The 14,276-nt window shown below is 37.2% G+C and overlaps 1 protein-coding gene across 2 annotated transcripts in view; it reads right to left on the reverse strand.

The window, feature by feature from the left end:
• Positions 1–14,276, reverse strand: part of LOC126202889 (protein argonaute-2-like) — a 333,247-nt gene that overhangs the window by 3,042 nt on the left and 315,929 nt on the right. For both annotated transcript variants that reach the window (XM_049936951.1, XM_049936952.1), the window contains exons 18-20: positions 8,034–8,228; positions 5,218–5,454; positions 4,894–5,078 (exon numbers count right to left, since the gene is read on the reverse strand). In XM_049936951.1, coding sequence (XP_049792908.1) covers positions 4,894–5,078; positions 5,218–5,454; positions 8,034–8,228 — 617 coding nt within the window. The remainder of the gene's footprint in view (positions 1–4,893; positions 5,079–5,217; positions 5,455–8,033; positions 8,229–14,276) is intronic.

The following is a 14,276-nucleotide window of genomic DNA, read 5'->3' on the forward strand; positions in this document are numbered from 1 at the left end:
TAGTCATGCCTTTCATTTGTTACACTTAAATTAGGTAGTTCAGCAAGTATGTAGTTAACACTGTCAAGAATATATAAATTAATTACTGTTAAAATTCTATATTTAATGAACAATGGTTTACAATGTGTTCTATTATCTACCTTGGCCATTACTCTGATTGCTTTCTTCTGGATCACCATAATTTCATTTATTTTTCTGCTGTTTCCCCAGAGTATTAACCCATACCTTAAGACAGATTGAAAAAAGGCAAAGTACGCTGTCCTCACGTACTCAAATGTCACACAACACATCAGTCTCTTCAACAAACCACTATGTGATCAACATGAGAGTTCCATGTTAGACTGTTGTCAAGTACAATACCTAAAAACTTTGCCTTTTGTTTTTCTATTTTTGTAGTCTTTGATAGACTGAACCACATATTCTGGGTCTTTTCCTCATTTAATAGCAGACCATTGGCATTAAACCATGATGTTGCATTTTCTTTTGCCAATTTCATATCACTTACAAGGTTATCAAGTACATGGTTTACAGAGAGAAAAGTTGTGTCATCTGCATATATATATATATATATGTCTTTACATCTATATTTCCTGGTAAGTCATTTATGTGTACAAGGAAAAGAAGTGGTCCCAATTTAGATCCCTGTGGCACTCCGTGTTGAACCTCGAGTATGTTTGAGAGATGACTTCCGGAACTCACCACCTGTTTCCTTTTATTGAGGTATGATTTGATGAGTTTTAAACTTTTATCATATATTCCATAATACTCAAGTTTAGAGATCAGAAGTGAGTGGTCAGCACAGTCAAAAGCTTTGCTCAGATCACATAAGGTTACCTGTGTGTGCACATGATCCTCAAATGCTGCTAGAATGTCTCTGACTAAGAGCTCTATGGCATGTATAGCTGACCTTCCTTTTCTGTAACCAAACTGTGATGCACTTAACATACCATTTAGTTCTAGGTACTCATACATCTGCTTATATATTATGCCTTCAAAGACTTTTCCCAGAACTGCAATTAGTGAAATTGGTCTGTAGTTTGCAGGATCTGATTTGACACCCTTCTTAAAGACTGGAGTTACCTTGGATAGTTTGAGAGGATCAGGAAAAAACCCTTCTATGAGAGACAGGTTTATAGAATATGTTAATGGTGCTGCAATGTAATGTATGATTTCTTTCAATAGATTGTTTGACATATTAAAAATATCTGTACTGTATGAATTTTTCATTTCTTTGACTATTTTAAGAACTTCACGTTGGCGTACCTCTCTGAAGTGTTTCAATGATGATCTGGCCCTATTATGATTTAGGTTTGCTCTCTTAAGATAATCTATACATGTTACATTGGGTTTACTGATCAGCTTTTTGATATCATCAGCACAGCTTACAAAATATTTATTGAATGTATCTGCTGGTATTGGGACTGTCTTGTCGAAGTTTCTGACTTCACCTTTAACAGTATTAATTACTGACCAGGCTGTTTTGCATTGGTTTTTACTATTTGTTATGAAATTTGTGTTGTATCTTTGTTTCGCCAATTGCAACTCTTTCTTATACAGTTTCTTAGTGATTTTTTCGAGATCCTTAATTTCATTAGAATTGTTTACTTTGGCAAGGCACTTCAGCAGCAGTAGCTTATTTTTTAGATTCTCCAGTTCTTTGGTGTACCAAAATTTACCCTTTCTTGTTTTATGGTATTTCTTTTGAACAAGATGGGCTTTTAAAATACCTGTTAAGTAATTGTGGAATGTTTCATAAACTGTTTGGGCACTGGAATCACAGTTTTGAAATAATTTGTCCCAGTTTGGTATCCGGGCTCAGCTGCCAGTCACACAGCATGGGATGGGTCACCTGGATGAAGTCCCTCCTCCACTGTAGCCTGTATACTGCTGACTGTGGAGCAGCACTGGCAGTTACTCATGTCTACCACCAAACTGCTGCTCTCATCATTCCCAAGGACAGATCTCTAGTACAATGACCTGTGCATGAATAAGGAACTATCTGGTGGAATACCTTGCTGTGGAACTGGACTCATGTAATCATTTTCATCAGAGACTTGAGTGTTGCCATTGACTGCTGCCTAGTGTATTACTATTGAATTCAATAAATATTGGATTGCTGCCAACAGAAGAGAGATAGTACAAAATGCCACACGTAGGAATACCAATATGGATAGTTTTGACATTTTAGTATGCATAAAAAATATGGTTGAACAAAACCCCTCATCCCAAATCCCTCATTCAGTCATGTCACAGCACCAGTACAATGTAGTCAAACAGGACACTGTAACCATGTATGTTTTTTGCTAATTAGCTCTGAAGAAGAGCATTATCTGGAAATTTAGTGAGGTTTTCAGTCTCATTTATGTGCCTGCCGACTGCTCAGTGTTTCACCTATACCACGAGTGATAACCTCTGATATTTTGGTTATTTATATGGGTTTGACCGATAAGTAATGTGGCACATTTTTATTATATTTATTTTTTTAAATTTATTTATTACTCGGATAGGTTCAACAACTTAAAATTCTCCAAAGTATACCCTCCTGAATTAATACATTTTTGCCAGTATGATTTCCGTGCATCAGAAGTTTTCTGGAACATCCTCAATCAGGATGTTCTTCAGGGAAGCTGTTGGAAGTAGCTCGCACATTGTCTACCAACTCGAGATACTTTTGTCTGAGATCCCTTTTCGGCCAAGGAGAGCAAAAAATTCTGTCAGGGCCAGCTCAGAGCTGCAGGTGGCTGCAGCACTGTTGTCACCCTGATATGGGTCAGACAGGCTGTGACAAAAAAGGTGGTGCGGGCCAGTTCTTTGTCACGGTGCAGTTTCCATCAAGTGTGGAACTCCTTCTGCATGCAGAGGACACTGTGATTCATTCTCTGCAGCACTGCCTAGTCAAACTGAGTAATGATGGTCTGGCTGGAGGGTATGAACTCATGGTGCACTGCCCCCTTCACATAAAAGAAAACAATGAGCACGGACTTCACCTACGACTTGATCAGGTGAGCCTTCTTTTCGCATGGCAATGACATGTGCCATTCTCCACTCTGCCTCTCTGACACCAGATTGCACTGAAAGACCTACGACTCATTCCCAGCGATCACACTGTCCACGAAATTGGGATAATCTTCACAGGGCTCCACGAGTTCTTCACACACTACCGTTTGGTGTCGCTTTTGTGCATCAGTCAAAACTCTGGGCACAAGTTCTGCACAAATCTTCCGTGTGGCCAAGTCTCGTGTACAATCATTTTTAGCAAGTCCAATTCTGCCATCAAACAAACACTCACTTGACTAGTGCACACAAGTCATACAATTGATCTATCCACGACGTTGACAGGCTTCCTGCACGGGCCTCGTTGGCGTCGTCCTCGCGACCTCCTCTAGACATCTCGTGCCATCTGTTCAATTGTGGTCTGGAAAAGCAGTCATCCCCAAAGACTTCCTTAAGGATTCCAAAAGTTACCAATGGTGCCTTTTTGAGCTTTAAGCTAAACTTTATCACATAGCACTGCTGTAAAGTTTTCTCTATCATAAGTTCGATGTGACTATTACGCAGAAGTTCACGGAAAAAGCCATAATGGCCCTCCGAGAGCATGAAGGCAACTGAGTTACCTATTGCTGGCAAGCTAGTCCATCTGCCCTGTGACACACAGTCTTTTCACGAAAAAATGTGATGCATTACTTCCTGGACACACCCTGTACCTCAAGATTCATAAGATATTCACACCAAGATAACCCCATGAAGTCATTTTAGACTACAGAATCTTTGAAACTGATAAGTATAAAGTCTCCAAATTGTTAAAAAATGTGTCACACCTAAACATCTGTACACATTCAATAATTTGATACAATTGTTCTACTATATGGCTGTGAAAATAAGTATCCTGAGTTAACACTCATGTAAGGGATGTGATGCCTGAGAATATAACACTAACCAAAATGCACTGGTTGGCATGGTTACCAGAACCTTCTGTATGTAACAAATACCAGAAATGAAAATGAATTGACTGTTAATTTTTCTTAATATCTGAATATATACTGGAATCAAGTTATTTCATTTCATATAATTATTTATCAGAGACGAGGGGATAAGAAAGTTTTTGTCGGTTGAGTGTTTATTTTATCCAGTCTGATCTCTGTTTCCATATAGGGACAGGGATCATACACTGTGAGGCAGGTGGAAACCACACTTGGCTCTGTCTCAAGTAAAATTAACATGACTTATTTATTTTAAGTATGTATTCATTTAAATGCAAGGCCTATATATGTGGTTCTCCTTTCTATTCAAAGTTTAAAATGGACCTTCATGAATAAATTACTAGATTTTTAATTGTTTTTGTTCGCATTTACCATTTGCCATTTTACAATAAGAAACAGAATTCATAAATTAATTTTTTCCTCCTCAGTAACTGAACACTAAAATGATACTTCAGTCGAACATACCCTTAAACATAAAATAGAAGTTTGATCAATATAAGTACTTTGTGACTTTAAGAACAGTGTAAGTAAGGACAACCATTCACTATATAGTGCACAGAAGTTGTTGTTGTTGTTGTTGTTGTTGTTGTGGTGGTGGTGGTGGTGGTGGTGGTGGTGGTGGTTTCCTTTTCTCTTTCTCTTCTCCTTGCTGATCTGAATAACTTAGTGTACTCATTAAAAGATGAGCTATAATGTTCAGCTTCTTGTTTAATGTGTGTATCTTCTACACAATTCTCCCTTTATACTGTGAGTGGTTGTTTACTTATTACTCTGCTTGTTTCAACTGACAACAATCTTATCGAGGAGGCAGGCATTCTCTTACCATATGAACAAGTTCAAGCAATTCATTCTATAATTAGAAGTGACCACTTAAAGGGAAATTATGCTTATTTAAGTACGTTTAAGGACTTACCCCTCAATATACATCCGGGCTCGGAATGCTGCAAGGTGAGCGTAGTATGTCGGGGCAGGATACGACACGCTGCGTGTACACCGTGAGAACAGATGGCACAGGTAATACGTCAGTTCTTCCAACTCATCAATGTCCGTATTACAATCATCCCACAATGTGCGATACTTTGTTGGCCGGCTTACACCCTAATCAGTTAAAGCTACATTAGAAAGAAGTTTATATTTTCTTTTTGAATAAATTAAATTTAGCTGTGAACATTTCCATATCACACTTTAGTGACTTGTTATATTAGAGACATGAAAAATGTAAATGAAAATAAGTAACCTGTATACTGGCATGGCTGACGAGATAAAAATCAATGTGCCTGGGATGTGTTATACTAGTGTCCACAATAGTTCCTGCAGGTACATTTTTATTTCTGCCATCTTCATCTTCTCGTTTCTTTGGGAAGAAACGTGTGTGGTGGCGCTTTTGCACAACCAAGAATGTAATTGGAGGTTCGTACGATTCTTCCAAGCCACGACACGCATTTCGTATTTGTGTTAGTTCTTCTCTGAGAACCTAAAAAATGATTAATTTTTTTATAGTACATGTAGGATTGTAAATGAGTTAGTGTAGTTCTCATACACATTACATTCATCTTATTGCACTCTAACCATACAAATTTTTCTATTAGGATGACCTATATTTGGTAATGTAAAGATTTTGTGCTGACATTGACATTTTACTAGTTTATTAATATATTGTACAATATGTGCCTTTGATGAAGAATCCTATATACTCACAGATTTTGATCTTATAACTTGTTATTTCAGGGTACAGGCAGTAATATACAATTTTAAACAGACAACTGCCATGTTTTGTTATGTTTTATCTGATGTAAACCCACAATTTCTCATTTAAAAATAAGGCAAATGATACAACCTGAATAATTTATATTTAATCTTCAGTTATTGAATATATGGAGACATTAATCAAACCTTAAGAGAATTATGAACTTTCATAAAATGGAATAGTTTGTGAATTACATGCAAAAGATTGAATATTTTTATCGGAAAGATTAAATTTCTAAAAGAATTTAATGTCAACAAGTTTAAATGAGATTACTGACTAACTTGTCACATAAAGTCAACTTGTCACAGACAAATTCTGTTAATATTGTTAAGTATTATAAAAGTAATTTTAATAACAAATTTTAACAAAGTAAGAAATATATTACAACTGTAACAGCATGTCTCATTACTGACTTTGGCTCAGCCTCAGTTATGTCTCATGTTGGGCTCATTATTCATTTTGTCTCACGCTGTTTCAGATGCACTCTGTGTTGGTTTTGATTATTAGGTATTGTTCAGTTGCCATTGACTTGAAGAGTATTTGTAATAAATGTCAGAAGCCATGTGAAGCAGTACTGTTTTGCATCTTCACTCAAACACCAATTTCCCAAGGTCAGAAAACATCACCTGAAGGAGCTGAGTTTGATCTGAATTTTTAACATGCTACTCTGTTAATAATTTTAAAGCACTAGATAAGCAGTCAACTTTGCCAAAAGTGCTCATGTTTTTACACTTACTTAATATGCAAATGTGTTTAGAGTTTGGAGTGCATCATAAAATCTGCATCTAAAAGTGGAAAAAGTTAAGCTACAGGTTATAAGAGTAAAATGGTATACACTTTACGAGTCACACATTGTTTTATACAACTGGATTATACACTGCTGGAAAAATATAGTACACTCTTTTAGAGGTTTTCAATTCACTCAAGATTTGTTGCTACTACAGTGCATATAGATTACATGAAATGACTGCATTTATAGCTCAATATCACAAGCGGTTCTTAGGTACCAGGTATCAACCCGTGCTGAAACATCCACGTTAGTACGTACAGCAATGTAGGCATTGACTCTGGCATCCAGTCAATTGTACAGTTGGTGAATACTGTTCTGGGGTACCTTATGTCACACCTGCTCAACCTTTTCACTTAATTTTGTAAGAGTTGTCGGCAGAAAAGTCGCACAAGTCACTTGTCATCCCATCACATCTGACATATACTCAATTGGAGACAAGTCTGGAGAGCACGGTAGCCAGGGAAGTTGCCGCACATCTTCCAGAGTGTGCCAAGTTTCACGGGCAGTGTGTGGGCGAGCATCATCCTGTTGGAAGAACATATCACCTTCCTATTGCAAGAAGGGCAAAAGAATGGATCTAACAACATTTTGCACTGGTTAGTGTCCCCTCCAGAAAAACCGACAGTGAATGAGAGTTGTAGCTCATCGCACCCCAGACCGTAAGGCCTGGGGTGTGGGAAGTATGTCTCGGACAAATACCCTCTATGTTCATCAGGTCAGCACCATAAGTGCATATGACCGTGACTTGTACACAGGCAGAATCTGCTTTCATCACTGAAGACCACAGTGCACCATTCCAGCTTCCAAGTGATCCTCTGACGACACCAGTTGACCGTGCACGTCGATGCTGTGCTGTGAATGGAAGACGTGCTAGATGTTGGCACATCTGGGCTCACATGCCCTCTAATCTATGCTGTGATAGCTGCACAATCTACCACTGCCGCCTCCACAATACAATCATCTTGGCGGGCATCTGTGCTGCACGGATGTCCAGAATCTCTTCTATGGGTGTGAGAATGTTGATGTGACCACTGACACCAGCTTCATTGCACATCCAACTTGTGTGGCAGTGACCTGAAAGGGCCATCCCACCACTTGGAAGACCACAATTTGAATCCTTCCACACTCACTCAGTCAGCTGTAGGAAGCATGAATGCACCTGTGTGACATAATTGCCTGCTTGCTTTATATGTTTGCACCACACTGAGCCTTCTGGCTGTGAGCATTTCCTATTAAAGAAAACACACAGCTGGCGCTCCGGTAGCTATTCCAATGTTACCTGGCAGATGTTGAAACCATTATCAGCTCATCTACTACCCCTCCCCCCCTCCCCTCCCAGGTCATATGTGCCATCATTGGATCAAAATTGACATCATCTTTCCAGGTGTACTAATATTTCCTTTCTGGCAGTGTAGTTAATCAAATGGTAAGCACAAAATACTTCAACTTATTGTTACTAACTAGACAACATCTTAAACTAAGAACTAGAAGTTAGGATAAATCATTATCAACTCACCATTGCAAACTGTCCTTCACTCACACCATCTCTGTAAAATATCAGGCGCCTGGGCTTACGCCGTGTCTCTTTGTAGAAAAACATGAGATGGTTAGTCATTATTTCCTTGAGATCTTGAATAATTTCTGTTCTTGGCGGTTGAAGACGGTACTGAATATTGTATTTGAAAGCATCAGGATCGTGGCTTGCACAAACCTGTTGAAGCATAATTCCAGACCAACAATTATCATTTCTAGTACATACAAACATCATCATAAACAGGTTAATGTGCAACTGACAGTGTTAAATACAGTATATTCAACTGTTTGAGTACAGAATGGTTTAAATTGAAATGACAGAAATTTTATAAAACATGTGAATTTCTTCCACAGATGATTTAACACTTCGGTGACCGAGCCAGGACATAACTCAGGCCATAATACTTGTTTAAAAGACCATGCCTGAATATATCTCAGGCCAACAATTTTCTTGCCATGCAAACCACCTTTTGTTACAAAAATTGACTCATTTCATATGAGAACAATGTACAGACATCTTGCAATATGTCCCTTGACAGATACTGCCTTCTGTTGTCAATTTCTAGTGTTACTTAAAAATAAAGAGTAGTGAATGTAGAAGCAGCTGTCATAACAGGCTGAGCCAATGTGTGCTCGTGTTTTCATGAGTTTTGTGTGTGCAATTGTTAGGTCTTACAGTTTACTGTAATTCTGCTGCAAATGTGTCACATTTGTTGAGTGTGTAAGAAATTTTGGAAGCTTCAAGACAAAGAATTCAAGGATTCTGGATCAGAGAGAGGAATACCTGAGTGGGGACAGTCTGAAGAAGATTCATATTCACGTAAACTGCAGTCTGCTACAATTTTTTGTCACTAATATTGTTGCTTCAGACACTGCCGCTGTAATTGTAATTTAGTTTGTTTTATTTGTCTTAACCACATTGTGAGGTTTGTGGAGTTGTAATCTGTACTGATTTCTCTGAAATTACTGTCCTTTCATTTTATAGGGCTCCTGCAGCCAAAATCTGTATTTTTCTAAAACAGTTAGAATCTCTGTTAACTCAGCTCTTTGCAAAAACAAAAGATATTATAATTGTAGGTGATTTTAATGTTGACTTTCTTACAGATAACCTGGGAAGAAATGATTTATCACATTTAATGAACCTGTTAACAGCACTGGTGTGTGTTCCCACTAGAGTCACAGCTAATTCTACAAGTCGAATTGACAACATCTTCTTAGACAGCAGTAGAATTCTAAACATAACTGTAAAACATATATCGAATGGGCTCTCAGACCATGATGGTCAACTACTTTCAATTGATAATGTTAGCCCTCTTTGTAAGAACAATTCCTGCAGTAAAACTTTCAGAGTAATTAACACACAGTCTATCAATAGCTTCTGTAATTCCCTACAAGAAGTAGACTGGGACCAGATTGAGCTCTTTGACAATGTTAATGACAAGTACAATGCTTTTCTGAATGAATTTATCTGCCTATTCGAAGTGGCCTTTCCTAAAAGGACTGTCAAATCCAAATGTGAGACCTACTCTAATAAAAACTGGCTAACTCTGGGCATTAAAACGTCTTGCAGAAGGAAATGGAATCTGTATGCCTCACTCAAATCCCGTTATAGTGTAGAAAACGAAAAACATTACAAACTATAGTGCTCTATCCTTAAAAAAGTTCTAAGACGGGCAAAGAGAATTTCTATAAAATCAGAAATTGATGTCTCTAATAACAAAATTAAAACCATATGGGGCATAATAAAAAGGGAAACAGGTAAAATCCCTGCTGCGGAAAACACAACAGAAATTAAAACAAATGATACCATTCATGACAATGCTGAAATAATCACTGACATTTTTAACAACCACTTTCTGGCATCAGCAGTACAAACTGGGAAAACATGTTCTGTTAATGAAGCCATGTTATCCCTTCAAAAAGCTATTAATAAAAAACCAAGCAGATTAAAGTGTCTCCTGTCACAGTACATGAAATTGAGAATATAATTAGAGAGATGAAGAGCAAGAATTCTGTTGGCATATATGGTATCTCTTCAAGATTACTGAAGGAGTGCTATAAGCCGATAAGCAAAATACTGTGCCCCATATTCAATGAATCCATCCAGCATGGGATTGTTCCTGAGAGACTAAAAGTATGCGATTGTCAAACCTCTCTTTAAAAAAGGCGATAAAGCCTATCTCCCTTTTAACAATCTTTTCTAAAATTCTTGAGAAATTGGTTCAGAAAAGACTTATTGAACACCTCATGCATTATAAGGTATTAAACAGTAGCCAGTTCGAATTTCAACAGGGTGTATCAACAGAACAAGCTATTTTTTCCTTCATGCATCAAATCTTAGAGTCTTTTAGTAATAAATTATCTCCTGTTGCTATCTTCTGTGACCTTTCTAAGGTCTTTGATAGTGTTAATCATGAAATCCTCTTGGCAAAGGCTGAATATTATGGTATAAGTGGTTCAGTTGGCTCATGGATTAAATCCTACCTAGCTGGAAGAAAGCAGAAGGTCATGTTGAACGACTCTGAGGGGTACTTGGTGTCATCTAGCTGGGGCTCTATTGGCTGTGGTGTTCCTCAGGGCTCCGTACTTGGCCCCCTTCTCTTCTTCATCTTTATCAATGACCTTCCCTTGCATACTAGCTTTAAAACTCACTTTACTCTTTTTGCTGATGACCCCTCTATCTTCTTCAACAAAACTCCCAGCCTCAATCTTGAGGAATCGGCCAATATTGTCTTTAGTGAAGTATGTAATTAGTTTGTAAATAATGGGTTATCACTAAATGTTAATAAGACCCAGTTTGCGCATTTTCAAGTAAGGAAAAAAGTTGAGGATAAATTAAGTATTACATTGAATGGTAGTGAGTTACTATAAGTTGAGTCAACCAAGTTTCTGGGTGTACACATTGACAACAGTCTAAAATGGTCTGAACATATTTTGCACCTCCACAAAAAACTCAGCTCGGCAACATTTGCTGTTCATATTATTTCCACTGTATGTGGCCGAGACACCACAAAAACTGCTTATTTAGTTATTTCCTTGCATTATTGCTGTATGGCATAGTTTTCTGGGGTAATCAGCCACTATCCAAAAACATATTCATTTCCCAAAAGAGAGTTATTAGGATAATTAGCGGAGTCCAGCCTAGACGTTCTTGTAGGAACCTTTTCAGAAAATTAGGGATACTTACAACTGCATGCCAATATATCTACTCCCTGTTATGTTTCATTGGTAAAAATGGACAATCGTACAAAACCAATGATTCATACCATACCCACAATATCAAGAGGAAGATGGACCTCCATTATGAATCAAAAAACCTTACTATTGTACAAAAAGGAGTCCATTACATGAGCTGCAAGGTGTTCAATGCTCTCCCACCATCACTGAAATTACTTATTCATGAGCTTCCCAAATTTAAACAACAGCTCAAACATTTTTTATTATATAATTCCTTCTATTTGGTAGAATAATATTTCAGCAGAGTTAACTGTAATCGATTTTTTCATTTACTAATTTGATGTGCTATTGTGCATTACGATACTCACAATCACTGTTAACATTACTGTGTCTTTCATTTAGCTATTAAGATCTGCCATATTTTTAATGTAATTTTCTCTATACCTATTAATGTGTATTTTGTCTTATACCATACATCTTCTTGAAAAAGGTACTTTTATGTATTCCTTTTATATTATTTGTAATAATTCTGAACCGTCCTACATCCATGCAAATGCCTCGCAGTATTGGATTTATGGGATATAAATAAATAACCATGTCTTTTTTACAGATGAACCTCATGACAACACTGGTCTCTAAGATTTGTTTATAGAAGACAATCCAATTTACTGGCAAAACATGCAGAAAGGAACAAATTGGTATTGCCTTGATTCCAACATCCCTCTCTGCTTATGACTACACTTTCTGTCATTATTTTAAAATTCATCGTCTGTCAACTAAAATAAAAATGAAACATAAACAATGTCAAACATAAATGTGCCACTAACATTTTAAATAATAGCAGAAATGGCTGGTTTTCTGATTCCAAAATTTTTCTGAGTGGCTGAACCTCAAAGTATTAGTACTAAAATACATTTAGGAGTTATTAAAAATTTGTCATTAGTTCATTTTTCTACTAAAACATATAGTTCTTCTGGAACAATGCAAATATGGTAATCTACAACAATGGAATACTGGATAAACTGCAAGAGAGGCTACTGTATCCAAGAGGCTTTTTAAACATCATGTTAGCATTTACAGATTTTTTGCGGTGCATAAGGCTGAATATTAAAGGGACATGAATGGAAAAAGTGAGAGACGTTAAATTACTATAAAGAAAAACATTACACCTCAATCTAAACTGATATTCCTATGCAACCCTGGTATTACAACCCAACAGAAAGTCAACAAGCTATTGGAATTATTTGTATGAGATTTAACAAAGGCAGCTTTCCACAACAACTCCACTGCTTGAAAATATGTGAAACTGACATTTGCAGCAGTGGTAACCAGAAAAAAAATTATATTACTCACATATACTGGAAAGTCCTGGGTAAAGTACAAGTAATGGAAGGAGTAAAGGTAACCTCTCACTAAGAGTTGAGACAAGGCACAAAAACAAACAAAAGATGAATTCCACATGTTCCACAAATAGCCCCCAAACACTGAGTGTTCTCCTTTTCAATACTGCTGCTGTAAGTTGTCAACACAAACCTGACTGTGATATGTTCCATTTTTTATGAACAATGGCTTCATCAGAAATCAGAATTTGGATTTTAAATTTAATATGGGTCTTACATAACCAATTCATCATTCTACTGGAATATAAGATGGGATTCTGCATCTGATAAGAGTCAGGTGACTCTTCTATGAACTCAGAGAAGAGCCCTCAGTCATATTAATAGGACCAACCAGGTTAAATTCCAAAATCCAGTCCAGATGTTCCCACCATGCAACTGTTAGCCTTCATGTGATATCACTTACAGAGGCATACAGTCAAATTTCTTTGCCAAAGTCTGAAGCTGTCTCAATTAAATGCAAAAAAACATGGATCACTAGAGGGATTAAAGTATCTTGTGAAAGGAAAATGGAAATGTATCTGTTGGCAAGAATAAGTAGAGGTCCTGCAACGCTGCACACTAAATAAATAACTCAAGATTACTAAGAAAAGTTATTAAAAAATAAAGGAACATGCACATTCTGTTATAAATCAGCAATTCTGATAACAGACTTAAGGATATGTGGAATGTAGTGAAATGAGAGATAGGACAACCAGTTACAGACCAGGATAAAAACACTAATGGACTGAATGGAAGGGCTATAAAGGGTGCAGGTAGTGAATATTTATCACTTCGTAAATATAGGAGAAACTATAGGAACAAACAATGTAGGGATAAACAATTCAACAGAAAAATAAAAGCACTATGTTGAAAAAGCAACTGTCACAGAACTCAAACAAGCTGTCGTAACAGACTGAGCCAACGTGTGCTTGTGTTGTAATGAGTTTTGTGCGTGTAATTGTTAGGTCTTGCAGTTTGCTGTAATTCTGCTGCAAATGTGTCACATTTGTTGAGTGTGTAAGCAATCTTGGAAGCTTTGGGGACAGTCTGAAGAAGATCCATATTCAGGTAAACTGCAGTCTACTACAGTTTTTTGTCACTAATATTGTTGCTTCAGGCACTGCTGCTGTAATTACAATTTAGTTCTGTGAAACAATATAACATCACCAACTTCCCCCCCCCCCCAGCATTTTGCAGGGTCGGCATGTTTATGGTCGGATTTGGAATGGTTAATTTAAGGGGTTGCTGAATGCCCTTCCTGTTGCCACCCTGTTGGATGAGATGATGATGACAATGAAGACAAGACAACACAACACCCAGTCCCTGAACGAAGAAAATCTCTGTCCCAGCCAGGAATCGAATCCGGGACCCTTTGCACAGCATTTTGTCATGCTGACCACTCAGTTATTGGGGTGGACAATGTAACATCACCAACTTCTCCTTCCAAAATTAAGAAAATTATACATTCTCTCAAAAATAAAAGCTCATCTAGTTTTGATGGTTTTTCCAACAGAGTACTAAAGATTTGTTTCCAATATAAGAAGCCCTGGCTTATCTGAAATATTAAATGCATCACTACCTCAAGGCATTTTTTCCAGAGAGACTGGACTATATCATTATTGATCCCCTCTATGGGAAATGTGATCAGAGAGAAGTCAATTCTGTATTTT

This window comes from Schistocerca nitens, chromosome 9 (genome assembly GCF_023898315.1).
Source record: "Schistocerca nitens isolate TAMUIC-IGC-003100 chromosome 9, iqSchNite1.1, whole genome shotgun sequence".
Taxonomy (NCBI): Eukaryota; Metazoa; Arthropoda; class Insecta; order Orthoptera; family Acrididae; genus Schistocerca; species Schistocerca nitens.